The 22,069-nt window shown below is 39.4% G+C and overlaps 1 protein-coding gene across 2 annotated transcripts in view; it reads right to left on the bottom strand.

Annotated features, from left to right (window-relative positions):
- The window catches only part of tspan9a (tetraspanin 9a), a 124,003-nt gene that overhangs the window by 14,569 nt on the left and 87,365 nt on the right, over positions 1 to 22,069 (bottom strand). For both annotated transcript variants that reach the window (XM_061283762.1, XM_061283761.1), the window contains one exon: positions 1,368 to 1,559. In XM_061283762.1, coding sequence (XP_061139746.1) covers positions 1,368 to 1,559 — 192 coding nt within the window. The remainder of the gene's footprint in view (positions 1 to 1,367; positions 1,560 to 22,069) is intronic.

Here is a 22,069-nt window from a genome sequence, read left to right as displayed (position 1 = left end):
ATCGGAATTATTGCTGCTCTTGTCACAAACGTGTCTTTGGAATATGCAATGATACGTGAGGATGTGTTCTCAAGGTTTGCATCAACACAAATGTATTTTGTGAATAAACATAAAGCCACGTCTAAACGGTGAGTAGGTTGAGTAGATTTTTGTATTCTCCGAAAAGAACTACAATTTACCACAGCGTTCATTATTTTAAGAGATTGAAGAGTCCCCAAACAAAATGTTTGAATGAACTAAATGCTGGCAACCCTAACACGATAAACATAATAATAGTGTTTATAATAATGTTTTGAGATGATGATTGGTAATAAGATTGAATTTTGTTGGACAGCTCCTGGCACAGGGAAGTACATTTTCTATGTATGTACATGGAAGTAATAGAGGTTATGACAATATCCGGCAGTTTAATGTTGTGTGCTATTTTTAAGTACATGGCCTAAAGGTGCAACGCAATTATTTATGTATGTCCAATCAAAGCGCGCAAGCAGACTGTTTCAGCTTGTTTTTGCTTCTGCGGTTACATTAAGGAGATCTATCTCCCTGCGTGTCAAGCCGAACCTGACTATATATCAAGTTGTAACTGAGCTAATGCTTAGGCTCTTTCGGTACCAAAATGGCCACGTTTTACAGTCAGCCAAATTGGCCCCCTGGTGACACCATGGGAAGGGTGACCCACGTTACTTTTTTTGGCTGAGGCACGGCCACCAGGGGCTCGTAAGCCAGGCCCACCTGGCCTGGCTCTGGAAGGACGTCCCGGTGTCTCACATGAGTAAAATTGATGTCCAATGTTTTTATTCATTATGAAGGGGCTTAGACTGATCCCTTACCAATGACTTGTTTGCTATTAGGGCCCTGCCTGGGGCATAAAGCCCCAGACAACTTAGCTTCTTGAATCACTGGGACTCACAAGCCCCTCTACCATGATAAGGTGATGGCTGAGGGAGGGGTTGTATTACAACACATTTACAGTAAATTACAGTATTTGTCATGTGATTCTCCTGTAGACATAACAATAGTTTGGAGGGAAAAATGTCAATAAGAAATGATTAGTAACAGTATTGCTAATGAAATCGCAAGAAAAGGTATAGGGATTGCAAGAAAAGGCACATAGGGATCAAAAAGTGTTGTATCTCCACTAAACAAACCCGGATTTCACACTAAGTAACTTTGTGAAAAAATTAAGACATCATCATTATTTCAGCATGTAGCTCCACTTTTGTGATATTTCTGTTTGGTGGTGAGATAGTCTGTGAAATATTTATAATGTGAAACATGCTCCTTGGCTGAAATAAAAACTGTCCTACATGTGGTAACAAGAAACACCTATTTATAACAAGTATAACATTTGAATTAAGAAAACTCACACTCAGCAGCAGGCACTTGTTCTCTTTGATGGCACCCAGGCAACCAAGAAAGCCTGTTACCATGACAATAGCGCCGATGGCGATGACCATGTTGGCAGCTGACAATGAGGGGAACGAGGGCGAGAAGGTGGCGAAACTGCCCTGAGACACAGAGAGCCAGATGCCCACGCCGAGCAGCCCGCAGCCACACAACTGTAAAACATAAAGAGACAGGTGAGAAAGTAAACTTCATTCCAGGTTCTCTTCAAGCTCTTCCATGATCTGTTCTTCTCAGACATTGACAGTGCATTTATCTGCAGAGAATGGTCAGCTGTGAAAACAAATCGCTGCACAAACAGCTCAATTTGTCTGACACTTTCAGCCATCCATCATTGAGCACTATTTTAAATTCAGGGCAGTTTACCATAATTACAGGCATGCTAAACCAATAAAAACTGCAAGAGATTAGAGCTAAACATTGGACGTAAACTATGCCAATTTAAATATTTGAGCTGATCGCATTAAAACCAAGAGCAAACAGACATGTCATTACAGTACCACCACCCTGTGCTAAATAGCAGTTCAAAACATCAATGAATAATATGTACCGTAATTTCTGGACTATAAGCCGCATCTGATCATAAGGCAAAATTTAGGGGAAAATTTCGTTTTTTCATAAATAAGCCGCATCATAATAAAAGCCGCATGTGCATGAGAGTTATTTACAAAAAAAGACGGTACACAGACAGCCTTTTTAAAGTTTTAATAACATAACATTTCTTTCCAAACACTGCCTGTGACGTGGGAATAATACCGCAGCAACAAGGAAGTAACACAGCACTAATAGGGTTGGATAAAAAAAAGCATACCGGTAAAAGTCACTGAGACGTGGCAGTAACAAAGGAGCAACACGGCAGCACAGCACTAACAGGGCTGGTTAAAAAAAATACCGGTAAACTGAGAGCCATCTTCATCTTCCTCCTGTGCACTGAAACCGTCGAAGTCTTCCTCAGTGTTGGATTGGAATAGCGTCAGATACACTTCGCCATATACTTTCTCAGTCTCTCTTTCGTTGTCGCTTTTATGCATTTCTTCTAGCATTTTCCATGATGATGGTCTATTCATGCTAATTTTATTCATGCACAAAGCGCTAAGTTACCATAAACTAGCGAGTTACACATATAGCTACAGAGTGGACGTGACAGGGAAATAAAGAAAGAAAACGGTGACGCAACAAGATATCATCAACAATCGCCCAGTGCCCCCTAGTGACCGGAAGAAACCTCTACAATGCATGAGCAGCTGTAGTTTCTACGTTAAGAGCCAAATCGATTGCTTTTTAACTTAAAAGCGGCATCATATGCATTTCTTTGGTCCCCCATAATGAGGGTTTGTGTATAAAAGCTTCGTTTCTTCAGTAATGTCCGTCTTGATCTCGTTCTGTCTCTTCTTTGTGTCAATTATACGGCACTATTTGCCTGGCGGATGGACATGCGATCAACACAACACTCTTCTCCCCAGTGACCGTGTCACATATCCCTCCGCCCAGCAAAGCGGTGCCGCACAAGAGCAGTCCACAGCCTTTTTATGAGTCTATAAGTGATCGTCATCACAAAAATCACGACAAATCCATAGATACGCCGGGTTCAAAACTTGAGCAAAATGTAGCAGCTTATACTCTGGAAATTACGGTAGTTGATTTGAAGTCCACCTAGGGCGAGCGCTTCAAGCAGTGCTTGTCAAATCTGCTGTCGAAAGGATTTAAGAGTGGGCTTTTGATTGACAGAGTAGAGCGTCCCGTCCATTGCCCACCAATGAAGTGGACCCATCCATCACAGAAAAGTAGGCACAAATGTACCCACCGCACTGTGAAATATGGCGCTGGAGAAAAGTGTTGGCATATTTTTGTCTGCACCAAATGGAATAAAATACCTAGGGCCATGTCAAAATGAATAAAACAAAAATCTCAAATGAGGTGAAATATGGAAAGGTGTCACGGTAAATTATCACGCAGCTACCTTTCCGTGATCCCTTTTCACGCCCGCCTTCCATTTTCATCTTTGCAAAACAGCTCGAGCACATTTTAGCATCTGTCAGCAATATAAAGGGAACCTGCTGTGCACTCAATCAAACACTTGCCAGATTTTATTTTTTAAATATGTCTGCGATGTCCTTTAGTACATGCAAAAATTAAAGCCGCGGTATTCAGTATACTATACTTCTCTAATAACATGACAAAACTTAAAATATATGCATATTTCGGTTCAGTTCGATACAAAGCGTTCTGTAAAAAGTGAAAGAATAAACATATGAAGGATTCGCACACAATTATTAATAAACATTATTATTTCTTGTCATTTATTTCACAAATCAAAAATCGTTCAATGTCTATTCATGCCAGATGCATATAGTGTTGGCAGAAAAAATAAATGTTCCTTCACTGGACAGCAAAGGGTACAATCTCCGTACCCACCAGAGGTGGGAGCAAGTCACATACATGCAAGTCTCAAGTCATAGCCTTCAAGCTTCAAGCAAGCCCCAATTAAGTTACAAAAATAATAAAGCAAGTCCAGACATTACTCTGTTCAAGCATGTGAAAAGTCTTACTCGGCACAACATAATGTACGTATATTGAAATTGAATGATGTTTTTTTTTTTCCCCCTGTTCAAGAAATAAAACATGCACTAGATTCCTCACCTCAAATAAAAACCCACTCGATTGTAACAAAGCCCTTTTTGGCTCTTTGTGCATCCTTAAAATCTGTTAAAATTCCATGAAGAGGGCAAATGTTGTACCTCTAATAAACCCAATTACATCCAAAAGTCCTCAGGAAGCCCGATTATATAGACAATGAGGGTTTGAGGACACAAGGGATGAATAGGTCATTAAGGAGGCCAGAGAGATGGAGTGGATTTACAGCCTAGCGAGGGGAGCACAAGGAGCTTTAAGAGTCCAGGTGGGCAGGGATGCGCTGCCATCACTTAATTGTGTTTAATACCCAGTAAGGGGAGCTTGTCCAAGTGTGTCGCAGTCTTAAGTGAGTGCGAAACTAGCCTGCCCCCACTCAATCTGTCCAGTCTTCCATTCTTTTGCCACTTGTACTACTCCTATTACTGACCACAGCACAATGTCAACAGACCTCTGTGCCAACACCATGAGGGATCTCTTCAGGAAAAGCTCTGATCTTGAAGGTTATCTGACCTGGGCATGGGTTCAAGAATCACCTTGAGCCATTCTTTTGAGCTCTTTATCTTCTTTCAGTTGTTGAACACTGTTGATATCCCATTTGCAGGGAAGGATTGATGGCTCCTCTATATACTGTTAACTGCAGTAAACATGAATCAGCTATGCAGCTGTACACCTTGCATTGATGTCACATCAATCCAAACTTGTGACCGAAACACAGGTTGATAGGGAGAAATTGGCCAGTTAACAAGATTGTATGGAAAAAGGTATTTACGTCGCAATGCATCATCTAGGTATGTCATTTGTATCAGTTTATGCAAGTAACCATGTTTATTTGTCTTTTTTAACCAGACACTAAGCATGGAGGTAGAAGCGCTGTGTATGCAGCTTTACAAAGGAAAGGTATGTCCCTAAATAGTTGAGACCTGGAGTGTATTCCTGCTTTATTCTATGGAATGCACTTAAAAAATGGAATGTTTTATTTATTTATTTTTGTTTGATCTTCTAATGTTTGCTATTTATGTATAACGCTTCTTTACAGTTATATTTTTTCAAGATCACTACAAATCGAGTATTGTTGAGATGTTATCATCCAGCATTTTTCCAAAGTTTTCTTTTCTAAAGCATTAGAATATCTTTACTACGTAATGTGATTTTCTTTTTTTCGACATCAAGAAAGCAACTTCAAGTTGACTGAGTTGTGTGACCTTTCCATAAGTGTTTGCCAGTATTTGGAATGCCAAAATGGAACATAATGTTTAAATGACATTTGTTATGGAGCCAGGGAGAGAGTTGGTAATATAAGGTAAATGCAGGAAATGAGAGGGCATGCGCTGTCACTCTTTCCAGTGAGATAAATGGGGTCCTGTTTTTTAGGGGGTCTCTCGACAAACTTGACGTGACCGCAGTAAACAGTGAGTGGCGACTGTGAAGCATATTGTATGGCCAATGGAGGAAAGAATGTGGTCAAGGGAATCAACATTTAGGAAGAGAAAAGAGGACTAGAAAGTTAGGATGAAAGACAAGTGAGATGTGCAGGAGTGGAAGACAGATTGCCCTAAGAGAGAAGTAGGAAGAGGAAAATTGAGATTGACTCTTCATCCAAGTGGCCGACAGCGAGAATAATCAGTGCCTGCAGTAAGTGGCTCAGTGTCACAAGTTCTCCCACACAAACCTTACTTTTATACACTCCATAAGGGCATGATGTCTGCTGGACATATATGTCTATGAGCAACTTTGACCTTTTACCATCCTGGACAGTCACTTAGAGAGTGTCAAGTCGAAAAGAATGACAGGTTTTGTCCAATTATTGTTGTTGTCTAAGGCAGCCTCCACAAGAAGTTAACATAATTGGGAACGTGTTCTTTACGTCGTGGGTGTGTGCACGTATGTGTCGCTACAGTTTATGGTCTGTTTTCAATAAATACAGATCAGCTATGAGTGTGGAAAATGAAAATGACAGTTTTCCATAAAAAAAAAAAAAAACTTGGTAATGGTCTTTTAGACAGCGTTTTTACCACGAGTAGTGCACAAATTTATACTGTGGAAAATGGTGAATGCATTAGTGAGGAGAGGCCCCATCCATCCATCCATCCATCCATCCATCCATCCATCCATCCATCCATCCATCCATCCATCCATCCATCCATCCATCCATCCATCCATCCATCCATCCATCCATCCATCCATCCATCCATCCATCCATCCATCCATCCATCCATCCATCCATCCATCCATCCATCCATTCACAACGAGACTATTTTTTTAATAGTACCTTATATACAATCATTCAAAAATCTCTACCATGAAGAATCTGATTTTAAACAAAATGGCTGATTTTATATAGTGATAAAGATGAATTGTTCTAGAGAATAAAACCCATTTTCAGATTGAACACACACATCCACAGTTGAAATTGCAGCCTGCCCTACTAAAGGGTAATTAACAAAAGGCATCCCAGACCCACATCCAAGCAACTTTTACATTCAGTGAAATCATTATTTTTAAGTCTCTTAAATCTCAGAAATCGAATATTGATGAAATAAATACAACTTTGGAATTTATTTAAAGATTTCTCTGCCACAGTCTACCCGGGCTTGCCAGCATCCTGGTCATTCCTCTGTGAATAATACAAAGGCAATGTAAATTGTATAACCAGTAAATTATTGGTGGCTTAGGAAAACAGTGCTTTCAAACTTGGAATAAGCACTGCATGAATCCAAAGACGGTGTAAGATAAAAAAAAGCTATATCGGTCTAGTTAAAGTTTCATTCACCCTCTGGATTCCTGACAGAATCGGAAAACATGCTACTTTCTATGACGATGTACACTCTGTGGACAATTAAGATTTCATGGGGTCAAGTGAATCATGTCTATATTCATCTCTTACTTCCACAAACACATCACGACAGACAAGGTCTCTGTACAAGGATTACGCTGATGCTTTCATAGTGAAATTTCCCAGCGTCCCACATGCTTAACCAAGAATCTTCATTGATGCCCTACTTTTGGTTATGGTCGATTTACTTAACTGGGCAGAACCTACATGACATTTTTGAAAGGTATTTGCTGATGCAGCTACTACTTCCATTGGAGGGCCTGCATCCCTTTCTCTTTCTCCTTGGAAGAGCTGAAATTCCTGTCCATGGCAGTGTAACCAGAAATCAATCATAGCAAGAAGGTTTAGATGGCCAAGCTCTTCTCTGCCTGGACTTAACTATCTCTGCTGTCTGGCCTGACATATGCACACTCTAACACCTGAAAGCATGAGACACAAAAAGAAACTACGGAAATAGCAGATTAAGCAAGATTGGTCACCAATACTCACCAATAGATCTTAGTTATCCCAACAAGACTCTTCAATCAGAAGAAACCACAGGCACTTCAATTACGCTAGGGAACAAGTGGGAGAGCACTAGTCACACTATGATAGGGACCAGAAAAAACTGACTGCCACACACACACACACACACACACACACACACACACACACACACACAAACACACACACACACACGCTCACACACACACGCACACACATATATATGAATAAACGTATTGCTGGTGTCTGCTCAGGTTTTGTGCTATGACTTGTGTTAATGTAGGCTATACAGATGCGTATGTGTATAAAGCCCAAAGTCTGGTTATGAATAAATAAATGCTGATTTGCGCAAGACATATCCCTAGCACAAGGTTATATGTGAATATTAATGCCACTTGCTGTATTGTAAAATGGCCAATTTTACGATGGCTCACAAGTCACACAGTAAAGAGTTCATGTGTAAAAAAAAATACAACAATTAATGTGGAGGCAGTGCCCTTTTATAACTTTTTTCTCCACATAAACTCCCTCGTCTGTGGCGGCACACAGACATTTGGTTGGAATAAATATCTCACCCTGTCTGCTCGTGCAGCCAAACTGGAAATTCTCAGAGGCGGGCAGACTCTTGGACAGTCTCCCATTGAGGTAGACTCGTCAAAGAGCTTAATGAGAATGCTGGCTTAGCAGAGGCGGAGTGAGGCCAGAAACTCAAGTATTGGACAGGTTAGACACTTAACCTGTTCCCAGCACTCTACCAGGACCCCAGGCACAGAAGGCTCAGGAAATGGGAAACCCCCGGTGGGCTACATGGCAGCTATTGTGAACTGTAAGTAAAGGGAAAGCTACCGTCTCAGCACTTTCTCCCTGTTTCTTTTTCATTCCTCTCAATATCAAAATAGGTTCAAGATTTAAAAGATCAGTTTGGAAGGCAGCATCTAAATGGGCTCATAAAGAATCTTCTTGCACCTCAGTCAGTGTGAGTTCTACGCCCATATTTCCCCCCAAAAACGCCAAGAAGTGAAATGCTAACCTCAACTAGAAACATCTTCAATTCATTTATAATTTACGATTCCAACCATGCACAGTGACTTGGTGGAATGAACTGAGGTGACATAGGTTGGAAGGTTGCCTGAAAAGTAAAACACCGTGTTACAAATGTATGAGTGTTTGGGGCTTAGAAAGAGGTGAAAAGCTGTCTTTGGATTGGTTTTTCTTTTTTTTTTTTATTGAGCAAAAGTAGTGCTGTTCTGTTTTTATTTACGCTGGCAGCCTTTGTGACCTTGTACGGTCAGACTGCAGTGGTGGGTTTCAGCTATGAGACAGACAGAGGTAATGAAAGGTAATACTGTATAGTTTGTGCATGCACTCGTGTGCTATCCTTAACTTGGAATAAAACAGCATGGCCTTACTTCAGGGATGCTCAGCGAACTGCACAGCCTGCCAAGACCTAACCCCTATGCTGCTAAAACAACCATCAAGATGAAGAACATGAACATTTCTATTGGCTAATACATGTACTTGAGCGAAAGCCAAAATAATATTGGGGTTAGGGTTGTGTGAGCATAACTGAGTGCAAAGCAGACCAAGTCTGTTTCATATTTGTACTTTCATATGGGTTGCAAGGGAGTGGAACTAATTTCTATCAAATACAGAACAGAAGAATAGTGAACATCTTAGCATATGTTTATTCCTGGAGCTGTGACTGTGTGAATGAAAACAGTGCTGTTATGCAAGATGCTACATTATGCATCCCTGGAAGGACTGGAAGGAAATAAAGACGGAGAATATGCACATCCTCTTAAGTGAAAACCAGAGCATGAGGCAGATACCTTGCAAAGAGGATATTCAGATTTAAATACATATAATCAATAGTCTATCTGCATGGCAGGCTAGCGGGAGAGTGACTATTTCCCTTCACTTAAAAGGCTTTTGGAATACATTTCTCTTCATACTATAAATCATTCACTACACTTTTAAAGACAGAGATAAAAAGAAGAGGTACGTTTGCAAATGGTATCACGCATGTTAATTGGAAGTGATGAAGGAGCTTGATGGTGTCCTATTGAGTATTTCATTGTTGGCTGTATTTGCTGCCCTTCACCTCGCCTTTATCCTCATATTGATGCTTTTCCTAATTGAAGGGAACCTTCTTTCTTGCCATAGCCATGGTGGAGGTTTGCCATTTACCCTTTAATTCATTCCACAATGCATAATGCATCACATCCCCATTGAGAATAATGAGATGCTAAACAAAAAAACAACCACAACCTTTAGCCTGTATTCTCATTGTTTTAATTTCACTGTCACAGATACCGAAAAACTGACCTCATTTGGGCCTGTGTGCCACAATTGACTTCATTTTGGAGACAATGAACTTAGAGTGGGCGACAGTGTGGAAAACAATACAACAGAGATAGATAGGTAGAGACATCAGTATTCATGAAGGCGCAGCGTGTCTGTGCCATGTGAATGTTGATGACACTATGTCTACGACTGCTCCCCATCCAAAGGGGAAGCAGAGGGAAGAGATTCTATTTCACCTTTGTCATGACAGCTTCAGCACTTTAAGCCAAAAAGCCTACTCATCCATCAATATAAAAACCTCCTCATGTACTATACGAGACTAAAAGGCAAAAAAAGGAATTGATGCAATTTAGACTTGACACTTGGAAAATCAAAGAAAATACATACTACATACTCATATTTTTGCACAACTAAGATGATGTTTGACATAACAGCTCCTGAACCAGCATCCTGTACGCAAAGAGCATTTTGGGCCAACACAAAAATATTCAATAGAAATTTCTAAAGAAAATTCTGCGGATTCATTTTGCCTTGAAACATTTTAGGCAAGATGAAGGAGACCGACAGTGGCACGGATGATTCAATTTTTACTAGTTTGACATCTAAGGAAGAAAACAGTATGAAGAGTTCAGGGATGCAGCTCTTTCCTTAGCATGCAGCATCTCAAAGCAGAGCAAGATGCCACATTATTGTTGCAAGCAGCCTCTCAAGTCTAAATATTTTTCACATCTCTTTCAAACCACTGCTCTGATATGTCCAGAATTTGGACATTGTTGTCCCTTAAATGTCCCTTATTTTTGCAATGCAAATACACAACTGACTCGAGACCTGATGAGACTGCCCTCTTATGTTGTCTCGTGTTTGTTCAGGGATTCCTTTGTCTCGCCAATCTAGAGGTCACTGGCCCATACTGCATAAACAGGATCATGCTTCATGATTTTGCACTTGGGATGAACCAGCATTAGTCTGAGAGTGCTTCTGGTTTTAAGGTGTATCGGTTTGTTGTGTTGACTTTTTGTCTCAACTGCCATTTTGCACGCAAGTTGACAGATGACGAGCGTTGCGAAGAGTTATCATGTAAACAAAATGACAGTTCCTGTGACGTCACACATCCATCACTCCAGTCTACAAAATTGTTTAAATAGTAAATCTGGCAGTCATATTTTAATGTCACTTTGAAAAGCTTCCTTTGCTCTTCCCATAAATGGCTCATTGGCTGCGCCTTTACAGTTGACATGCTAATCAGCACAGGAGGAAATGGACTGTATAACTGCTCTCATTCTGGTCAGCCAACCTTTAAGTCCTCTTATCTCCTTATCTCATTGCACTGGACCGCATAAAGGGACAAATCACTAAATAGTTGTAGCACATCAATCCCCATATCAATGATGCAATACAATCCACCTATGTTATTCACCGAGAACACCTCAGGGCAAACGAAAGGGTGAGGCAGAGACAAGGAGAAGAATGAATACGTGAATGAGGCTTCTCTCAGGCCGAAGTGCTGCACTGAAGATGCTTCAACAAAGCACCTTAAATGGGCTCTGTTGGACATTGCACTCACATCAATTCCACTACAGTGTGCTTACACCGGTTTACAAAGGAATTACTTAGAAGAAACATACGTATGAAAATACGCATGATCAGAACAAACTGCATGAAACCGTCTGTTCTTGGTGTTAGATTTTATCAAATAAATTTTCCCCCAAAATGCGACTAATACTGCACTGCAACATATATGTCCTTCCCTTCTTTATTATGCATTTTATGGCTGGTGCGACTTGTACTCGGGAGCGATTTATAGTCCGGAAAATAGGGTAATTTATAAAGTGGCTTTAGTTAATGAAAACAAATAAACCCTGTTTGCAGAATTTATCCCTTTGTTTTTTGGGGGTTGTGGGGCTAGAACAAATGACACTTTATTCAGGAAGGGATGCTGCTTCAATAAAGCTCTTTCAGTGAGCCGTGCTTGACACTCCACTCACATAATCTCCACAAGAGGCAAAGTGTGCTTGGTTGGTAATAACATTGGTTTATTTAACGTAAAGCCTAGGAGGCATCTATTAAAATAAACAACAAAAAAAACCAGCCGACCTGTATAGAATAAAACAGTCCCCTCCAAATTTTATTGAGCAGAGGCTCTTATTTTAAATGGCAACCTCAACAGGCAACAGGAAACTTACAGAACATTGCCACAATATTTCAAATCCGCAAAAAATGAAACTTGCAATACAGAAATACCGTAAATCTTAGACGTGTTATTATTTACAGCACTCAATTATTTTTAGGTATTTCAAAATATTTTTAAAACAATACAAACATATTTAATCAATGATATATTAAGACAGAGCAAAATTATTGAATAACAAAGTTATAGAAACAATGCTCACTGATGACGACTCACAACAATGATGTGATACAGTATATTTCCCGTTTCAATGCTGGAATAAAGGTATCTTCTTTATAAAATAAATAACTTGTGTTGACGTTGAGTTGCTGGTAGGCTGTTTTTTTCTGTATACCTGATTGGCTCCACCACTACCATCCTGTTTTGAATGGCAGTGCAGACCCATGTCAGGATGCCATTTCGCAAACATTATATTCCGTACAGAAAAGGAAAATGTAGGCATGAGCAGCAAGGCAAGCAGCACAGCACACTGTGTCAGTATAGACAGAACATAGCCGCCAATCATCGTGTGACAAAATCATGCTCTGATCGATTGAATCAGTTCATACATGTATTTTCTTTGATGTGCAGAATTAAAATTCAAAACAACCGGCAAAATAGAGGCAGCCGGTGAATATATAGCCTATAATTAATAACACTTACAAAAACGTATGGTAACTAACGCAGAATCCGCGATGGAAGTTTTTTTTACTGTACAGTACTGAAAAATGGATGATCATGTTTAGTACTTAAAATGTACGTACTTATCAGGCCTGTTTAATTTAACGTAAAACTGGTATATTAATAATAATAATACATTCAATTTATATAGCGCTTTTCAATAACCCAAAGACGCTTACATGGAATAAAAAATAAAAAAAAAAGAGGGGGGGGGGGGAGACAGTAGGTTATATATATTGCAGGAAGTCATGACTTACTCTGTTGTGTAAATGGCAGCAATTTATTTTTAATATTTCAAAACATTTTATTTTTCTTTGATTCACTATTTCGTCACCATCTTTCATGGATAAAGCATATTGAGTATAAATGCGCTCTCCCAATAGCTCTTGCTATAAATGTTAAGAGAATGAATTATAGAGGGAAAGAGCAGGGACTGTACCTTACTCATTCAGTCATAATATTCGTGTTCAGCACAATGATAAGGGAACAGGTTTATCAAAGTAATGCAAGTAGACTAGACAACTGGCACAAAGGAGGGCTTATTTCAGAGAATGTTTTGAATCACATTCCCATTCAGGATGAGAACATACAGCCATGCATTTTCACACTTTACAGCCCATCAAAAATGCTCTCCAGAATTTCTGTGCGACTATAGTCAATGAGTTTCTTTTAACAAAATAAAGTATCTAATTTTAACAGTAAAAAATAACGGTGTTGTATATTTCTGAAATGGCTGGCGATTTAGATATGACGAAGAAATAAAAACTATATAATATAAAAAATATGCATATTCAATGCAGAACATATTCCGAACAAACTTAGCTGCATTGAACGGCAAGATCACAGATCATCAGCACAAAGATAAATCTTAAAGTCATGTGTGTGTTGATGTCACATGCGTACAGTATTTGTACATATGACTATTTTAGTCTTAAGTTGCCATTTGATGAATGTAACACTGCAGTGGAGATTTGTAATCAGACACACGTTCAAAGACATCAGGAGTAAATTAATGTTGCTATTTGGTGTACTGTCATTTCTGTATACGAGCGACCACACTTAGCTGCTCATTTGGCTAAAAGCCAAGGAATGAGTCCTTCAGACACACAAGTGAGTACCACATGAGGTTAAGAGTCCTCAAATATTAATTATGTTAAGCCTGCAATACTTAAACCATTCTTTTTTTCCCCAGTTATTTGATATGAGTACACACAGTGCCATCTTGCTCCGAATAACTTGCATGATGAGTGATTCACTTTAAAGCGAGACTATTTAGAATGGAGCCAGCCAAATGGAGATAGTGTCAAGTGGGACGACGGCATAACATCAAAGTAATCAAATGTGTAGCAAACTCCAATAAAATCCTAATTTATTCAACCAATGGCCAAACAATTTACTTTCATTCATTAATACACACCCGCCTATTCTTTCCAATGACCTTTTTCTCCATACAAAATAAGTTTGGATGAGGGATGAAAAGGTCCTTGTTTACTCAGCCCTGAAATTTTGTAACGATCTGGTGGTTATGATGCAGCAGAAGTCTAACCTAGTGCGATAAAAAATCATTACAAATTCCCACAAGTGCAGCATCTTTATCAATTTACCAATTCCTAGTATTCCTATAATAAGTAGGTCTGAAGTTATAATAGAATTTCCCACAGCAATATTAATATTACAAAAGATTCATCTCTCAATTCCTCTGAACCCAAACAAATCTTCAGAGGCTTTCTAATGTTTTCTCTTTTTGTTTTTCTGACACAATATGCAAATTCTGAAAAATATCCACATCACACCTGTGAAACTTGGTCCAGCAAAGGAAGTTTATTAGCACAACTCTGTGCACATATACAACTGTGCGCATATACACATCATTCCACAGTCAGGCATTTAGCAGTGTGCTGCTGTCAGCGCCACCGACTGGTGAGACATAGACCATAATTTATTGAGTAAGTGAGCGACGATGAAATGTCATACCTCCACTCTCCTTTTTGTTATTCCCTTTAACACAGACAGCATCACAAGGTTCAATGTGTGAGAGACAACTTTTAGTATCAGTGCTATTTACACTGAAGAGCAGCCAAGAAGCGTAAGGCGTACAGGGGCTTAAATTGACAGGCCTGGTGTGCAACATGCAAGGTAGAATGTTGGTTAACAGGAGAACTGGAGGATGGGTCACACTGTAACCTGACCTCACGTAGAGTAGCAACCCAGATCACCATCAGGTTCATATTTAGTGTTTATTATTGATTCATGTGTGTGTGTGTGTGTGTGCCTTGTATGTAAAACTCTCGCTTAGTCCTTCCTGCTTCCTAGAATAGTGTGATATTTTTGGCTATGAATCATGCCATTGCTGTTGGTTTTGTTAACAGTGTCCTCGTGGGAATATTTTGACCCCTGGCTGCTAAGCATGCCTGTGGTCCAGGTCAAAGGCAGTGGCATAACTAATGTCATTTCCCCAGAAGCAAACACACAAAAAGTACACAAGTAATCTAAAAATGTCCATGTGACCTTCGCAATGAGCTTTCTTCAAAATGAAGAAACTGGGATGGTGAGAAGCCGCCGGTTGTCCCTACATGGTAGCTGACAGATGATGATCACATCATTATTTTTAAAGTCCCATCAGACTAACTGTTATGACTACTGAGAGTTGTGTTCCTGTGATGGCGACGCAACGCAAATTAGAAAACTGCCGTACTAATTTCAGTCAAATCACGTTTGTCGGAACAGTTGCAAACCGATCATTTTCCGTAAATACCTAGAGGAAGGTTGGCAGGTAATCATTTTCAATGGGAGATTGAGAAAGAGCGAGAGAGCATTATGCCGCGTTGCCTAGTAAGTAGTAGAAGGAGAAAGAGAAGAAGATATCAGACCTAAAATAGCAGTGAAGATTTAAGCGATGAGGGAAGCGCAGTGAAAATAATAATGACGGTGATGAACTGTAATTTAGTGATGACGGAAGCATGGTCAAATAAGATAGCGGCCTGATAGAATGACGATTACAGATTTGTCAGGCTCGAAATAATGACGGATGGGGACGGATGACCCAGGCCGCTGACAAAGTTTTGTAAGATTTTGTCAATTGCTCACCTCTGTGCTTTCCTGTACACACACCAGGACCATTTGTTATGATTTGACCAAGCTTTTCATCCACTTCTTGCCGACATACTGTTGTGGTCGCTGTAAAGATTTTGTAAAATCACTTTGAAACTACGCTTCATCTGTGTGGGTACATTTATGGTGGGAAAATCTCATCCATTCATTTGCTTTATTTATACAATATATTCCAAACCCAAATCATGTAGGAGAGTCAATAAAAGTAATTCTGACTTTTTAAGCTCAACCAGCTCATTGACTGATGGTATAAAATAAGCATGCAAGGCGGCTACCTACAAACTGAGTCAGTTAGACCCTGAATATTTCTCGCTCCAAAAAATGCAGTAAGGTCAGCTGAAGTCCAAGCTTGTGAGCTGACTGAGGTAGTTATATATATAGAAGCTTGGCTACTGGCAAGTCAACGAGTGCAGGGGACCCGGTCGGGGCTCACTCGCTCATCTTTCATCCAAAATCAGACAGTGGGAAATGGAACATTTTCCATAAAACAAAAAAAAACATAACAATATTCCCCTTGTGGCCTCAGAAGATAAAGTGAATCAATCCAATATAAATGGAAGATCATGAGACAGTAATTGGATGTGCACAAGGAATGTTTCACAAGCAGGGCGGCGGGGGACATGGTCAAAGGGGTTAAGCCATTTACCTCTTACATTGCATGCCTGTGGGATTCATGGAACATGGCTGGAATATTGCTGTAGTATTTTGGAAGATGTGAGTGAGGCTGTGCAGTGTATGTGAGCACAAAGTTTTAGGGCAAACTGCAGAGCGGCCATCTTTTCAATGTCACAGGCAAATGTGACTCGAAGATAAATTTGATCCACAGAAGCAGGCACATGCAAGAGCACAGTCCACACACACTTCACATGACACGGATATTTATCCTTAACTTAGGTTGAGGTTTAAAGGAGCTGTGTCATGCTATTTTAAGATTTCCATGGTTAATTATAGGCATATATGAGATTAAATGGTGCAATGGAAATTCTAATTTCTCATGAAATATGAGTTTGTTTTCTAACCTGGAAGTAACCCGCCTGGTTCACTAAAAGCCCTCTGCATGTTATATTGTTTTGAGTCAGACAATTTGATGGATTGCTGTCAAGAGAATAGAATAGATTCATAGAATATTATTTGAATGCACTCAAGTCCCAAATGCATTTCGTCCTTCCAATTTGAATAAAAATGGGAATATTTGATTGATGACCTTAAAATATAAATATAATATATAATGATAAATATAAACCCCCAAAAGTATGTAAAGTGTATTAATTGAACTTGATTCTAAGGCTCTAGACACACATTCACTGAAGGACGCCGTTAAATTAGGATGAAAGCAAGCAAGCAATCAATACGGTAATATGAAGACACACCTTTGCACATTACACGTCACGTGACCCATTAAGTGGACTGCACCCCGAGATTGCCCATATGTATTAGCATTTGTAAGTGTCAGAATAAAACACTTTTTAATCAATCAAGTTTGTGTCTTGTTTTCTTCTTCTGTGGACTTGAAAGCAGCATAGCAAGTGAAGTGAAGGTGTACTTGTCGACTTGTCAGCCATGATTTATTATCTTAAAACAAATCTGCCATCCATTCTGCTCATGGTAACGTCATTTAAACGTAGTGCCACTACTTGTATGGACACTCATTGAGCCGCGTTGTATGTGAAAGTGTAATGTTTTGATTAAAATGGCCATATCTGAAGCAGGATCAGGTCACCCCAGTGGACCTACACCTTGGTCTCATGAACTAAATTATCAAAAAACAACAACAGCAAAACGTCATACTGCTTTATATGATGTATTTGCTAGTTGTATGCTTAAACTCACTCCTGTTACTCTCAGACCTGTTACTCAAATGAAGAGGTTCATTCATTTGTCTGTCTCCATGATGCATCCTAAATATAAATCAGAGCAAGCTCAACTTGCTCATCTTGATGCGGGGGAGCAGAGATTGTAGTCTGATTCGCTCATGTATAGCCAAGCTTCTCGCCCTCTCTCTCATGGAAAACCCTGACAGCTGACGAAGGAAACTACCCACAACTTGCTCTGTGAGAGTGGAAACCTAAATCAACCTCTACATGGAGAACTGAGCCACCAGGCTGTGACAAACATCACTGCAGTGCATCAATACGTGACAAGACCTCTCTTGGGGCAGGGTCTCATTTCACTTGTTTTCATTGTCTTCTGTTAGCATGCCAGGTATGTCTCACCCAAACACTCTCAATTTCTAGTAAACAAGCTCATTGGCCCAAATCAAAAGCTTGTATATTTCGACACTGCCTGTTTTTTTCTAACCTTTGCTACTTTTTCAACATCTAAAATGGCAGCGTAAACTTCATTTTTTCTTTTTTCCAAGAAACTTTCTCTCGTCGACTTTGAGAATTATGAGTCATCGATCACACACAAACCTGTGCAGACAATTCAATCATATTTCTGCTGCTTTTGGCTCTAATTTCCAATTAGACACACTATAACTGTATCTCGACAATTAAACCACAAGAGGGAATGAGGAAACGGCAGCTTTGACCTTATAATTCAAATAAAGTTCAATGGTTAACACCTCCCTTTGCCCAGCAGTCTCACCTTAGCTTCTGACGCACTCCTACACCACAGACTCACACTATCCAGAGGTATAAATGTCTTCATTTTACAGTGCCCTTCATTATTCTTCCTGCTTGGAAAGTACAGTCATGTCTTCTGTATCACCTCATGAGCTGCTGTTATCAAGATGAAGCTGGACCCTGAGTCCTAAGTAAGGACATTACCAATGAACTTTTTCCATCTTAAAATCACAGCGGTCTTTAAATGGCTGAGTGAAAATCAAATCATTGTCTACATTACTGTAGCCACTGTTTTATTTACAATTACACAGGGAATTCCAAGAAGGAAAAGAAAATCAGAATAGTGCACGCCAAACTTGGTTCATAAGTAATATTGAGTGGTTGTTACATTACCATTAAATTAAATCAATATGCATTCAAGCAGATCCAGACGATTGATCAAATATTGCCTTGTGAGACTTTTGGCTACAAGGAAATCATTCACTGAGAAGTTTGTTTTCTGAGCAACAGCAGTCCATTATTGCTTAATTATCTTAGAAACTCATTTATGGAGCACGACTTTGACCACAATGAGGTGGTTAAATAGGCTCTGGTTTTATATAATATATATATATATATATATATATATAAATAAAAGACATTTCACATTCTTACCCTACTAAAGTCAATGACATTCATGAAAGAATACAGGCCTCTTTTGGGGATGTTTTTGTCCACTATTGCAGTGACAGAAGCACTTTTTATTCAATTCTATTAAAATGAAAATTTCCTGAGGCACACTCTGTGTCTCAACTCTATGTTGGCCCGGCAAAGGTGAATTAATCTAAAGGCTCTTAGGGAAAATATACTGACATAGAGGAAGAATCTGAAGAGCACTCCAGTGATGTATGCAGCTCTTTTGAATATCAACGTTTCCCGTGTACACATTCTCATGGAACTTTGGGGGCAGAAAAAAAAGCCATAAAAGCATTACCATTGTAAAGGAGTCGAAAAATGTAGCGCTATACTGAATATTTACTTTTCTTCTCTCTTTGGCGAAAAATTAAATCCTCTTTTATGAATGCATCATGAATGGTGCATCTGTATGGAGAAAACAGCACACAAGGTAAAAATGATTGGTAATAGTTAATCTCTGTGTTTGCCTCAATGCCATTGTGTAAAAGTGATAAAAACAAAGGTCTTAGCTGATACAGCTGCTATTTCCTGACAGCTTGGTTGGTAGCGTAGAGCTAACTGCTTGGATTTTAAACAGGAAGTGTCAGAAAAATAACCACAAGGGTAATTGGCTTTTGGCGGCCGTGTTTATAGCAACATCACTTTTTTAATGATTGCCGATGTCAGGTCTTACTATCGTTGAGAAGCAGAACTCATCAAACGTTAGATGGATGACCCACTTGGGATACATGAGCTGTTTACGCAACTGATGATGTGTTGTCGCAATAGTAATTTTGTAAACAACGTGACATCACTGACTGTGATTGTTGGTCTGCCAGTCAACTGTGAAACACTAAAAGGTTAATTATATAATATTAAAAAGTATATAATATATGCCACACACATTAATAACTTTGTAAAATAGGGCTATCAAATGTAGGCAGACCTTTTACTGACATACCTCAAAATATAAAATCAGTCATGAGCAACATACTCTGTTTTTGTTACATTCATACTGTGCACTCAGCTATTTATTTGTGAAAAGCGTAACTACAGTTTCATTCGCTACTCCATATACCAAGCTGTCTTGCCAGACAGAGCAACACTGATGAACAGAAATGGACAAAAGGGTGAAAGTGTGAAAACATCCCATTCAGACAGCAGACACTGTAATAATCTTTAAGAAACAGGTTAATTTTGTGGCCCAGTGCCAAAGGTTTGTGATGATTTACCTCATCTGCATGCAAATATGCATGCAATTCCATTAATACTGGACTCTTTTAAAGATAATTAATGTAATAATACATGCACATGATCTTTATATGGTCGCACAGATGGAGAGAGGTAGCCATTGGTCCTGCCATCTTTGGATTGTTGTACTTCTTGCTTTTGATTTTTTCTGTGGACATGCAGGCAAATGAGAGAAGATTCCACCTGATCTTTAAGAGGAAATGAGAGCTGTTGTGATTGACGACTTGCGTGAAGTCATCCATCAGGCCTGGCATACAGTGGGCTGACACCACCATATCCATCCCGTGTGGTCTGGAGCAGTCCAACTCTTGAGCTATATTTGCTTGCTGACATTAATGCCTTGCTCCTGCTTGACTCTCTAAGCCCCCCCCTCACTCATTTTTCATGACATTGCAAATCTATGCCTACCCTATCCTGTGCTGCAGTACAGCATTTAATAACATACCTTTAGCAGGTGAGAAATACAATGTGACAATGTCTCTTCAAATATAAAGTAAAAGAAATAACCTGCTACATGTGCGCATATAATATTTTGTCTTATGTAATACTATGGGAGGAGCAACCCTCAATATGATGCTGGGCAGAGCTGCAACCACCCCCAATTTTCATAAGAAATCCATTGTTAATTGAAAATTTTCTGACAGTGTCAATCAAATATGCACAGACTTGATATAATAAATTCCTCATGTTGAACTGAATCACAGAGACATGACATGATGTACAATGATTATATGTGCAAACTAAAAACACAGGGATGTTTGTTTCTTCTGTTTTCACAGAACTGCACTTTCTTATCATTTTATAGGCAACTATGTTTTAAGTTTACTTGAATCGTATCAGCTGTGAAAAGGATGTTATAACAGTAAATTGAAAACGCATTTCAAACTAGGGAGTCGGGAATAATAAAATATAAAAGCATTAACAGTAGAATATGTTTTATCTAAATGCATTCAGGTTAGGAATGGTGAAAAAAAAAGAAAGAAGAAATCAGTGTGCTGCTAGCACTACCATAAATGAATAAACATGGCAATATATGTATAACTCTGTGTATGCATCATTGGACTTTACATGCAATCGTTAACCTAAAAGTCTTTGCTTGTTAAATGCCCTCTCTTTAGCTAGTGCAAATTATTTTGGCAAAAAAGATAATGATTCTAATGAATCTCATCAAGATGCCTCCTGGATGCCTCCCCGGGGAGGTGTTTGTGGCATGTCCCACTCGTAGGAGACCCCGTGGACGACCCAGGATGCGCTAGAGACTATGTCACTCAGCTGGCCTGGGAACGCCTTGGGATAGCCCGGGATGAGCTGGACGAAGTGGCTGGGGAGAAAGAAGTCTAAGCGTCCCTCCTCAAGCTGCTGCCCCCGCGACCCGACCCCGGATAAGCGGAAGAAGATGGATGGATGGATAGACTTGTTAAGGCTGTGACATTTGGCAAATTACATTTCAAGTTTAATTTCAAAGTGACAGCTTTCCCTCATACTGCTTCTATCGATTTTCACATATTGATTTATTGTTTTGTCAGCTTAGCTGCAAATACGTGAAATATGGCCTTGTTTAGAATAAAGGCAAAAGCTAAACTATTGCTGTCTGTGTAAACGTTGACTCAAAATTGTTATTGCTTTTCTTGTATTTATTCAGTTAAATACTGGTTCAAATATGTTCTGAGCACAAGATAAAAACAGCATAAGGAAACGAACATGGACAAACTAGCAGTTTCCGCCTTGAAATGCAATGGGGCAATAGAAGATAATCTAATTCTCAGTGAAAAGACTATTGGAATAGCTAGTCAAAAAGGTTATCGTTTCATCTCAACTTATCATTATTGTCTTTTGGTTTGAATTGGTTGATGTGTCCAGCGATTGGCTGGTCACCAGTCCAGGGTGTACCCCACCTCTTGCCCAAAGTCACTAAGATAGGGTCTAGCAGATCCGTGACCCGAGTGAGGATAAGCTGCATTGAAGATGGATGAATGGATGGAT

This window comes from Syngnathus typhle, linkage group LG7 (genome assembly GCF_033458585.1).
Source record: "Syngnathus typhle isolate RoL2023-S1 ecotype Sweden linkage group LG7, RoL_Styp_1.0, whole genome shotgun sequence".
In the NCBI taxonomy this organism is placed as follows: Eukaryota; Metazoa; Chordata; class Actinopteri; order Syngnathiformes; family Syngnathidae; genus Syngnathus; species Syngnathus typhle.
The sequence above is the reverse complement of the archived record's forward strand: the minus strand, read 5'-3'. Positions and strand labels throughout refer to the sequence as shown.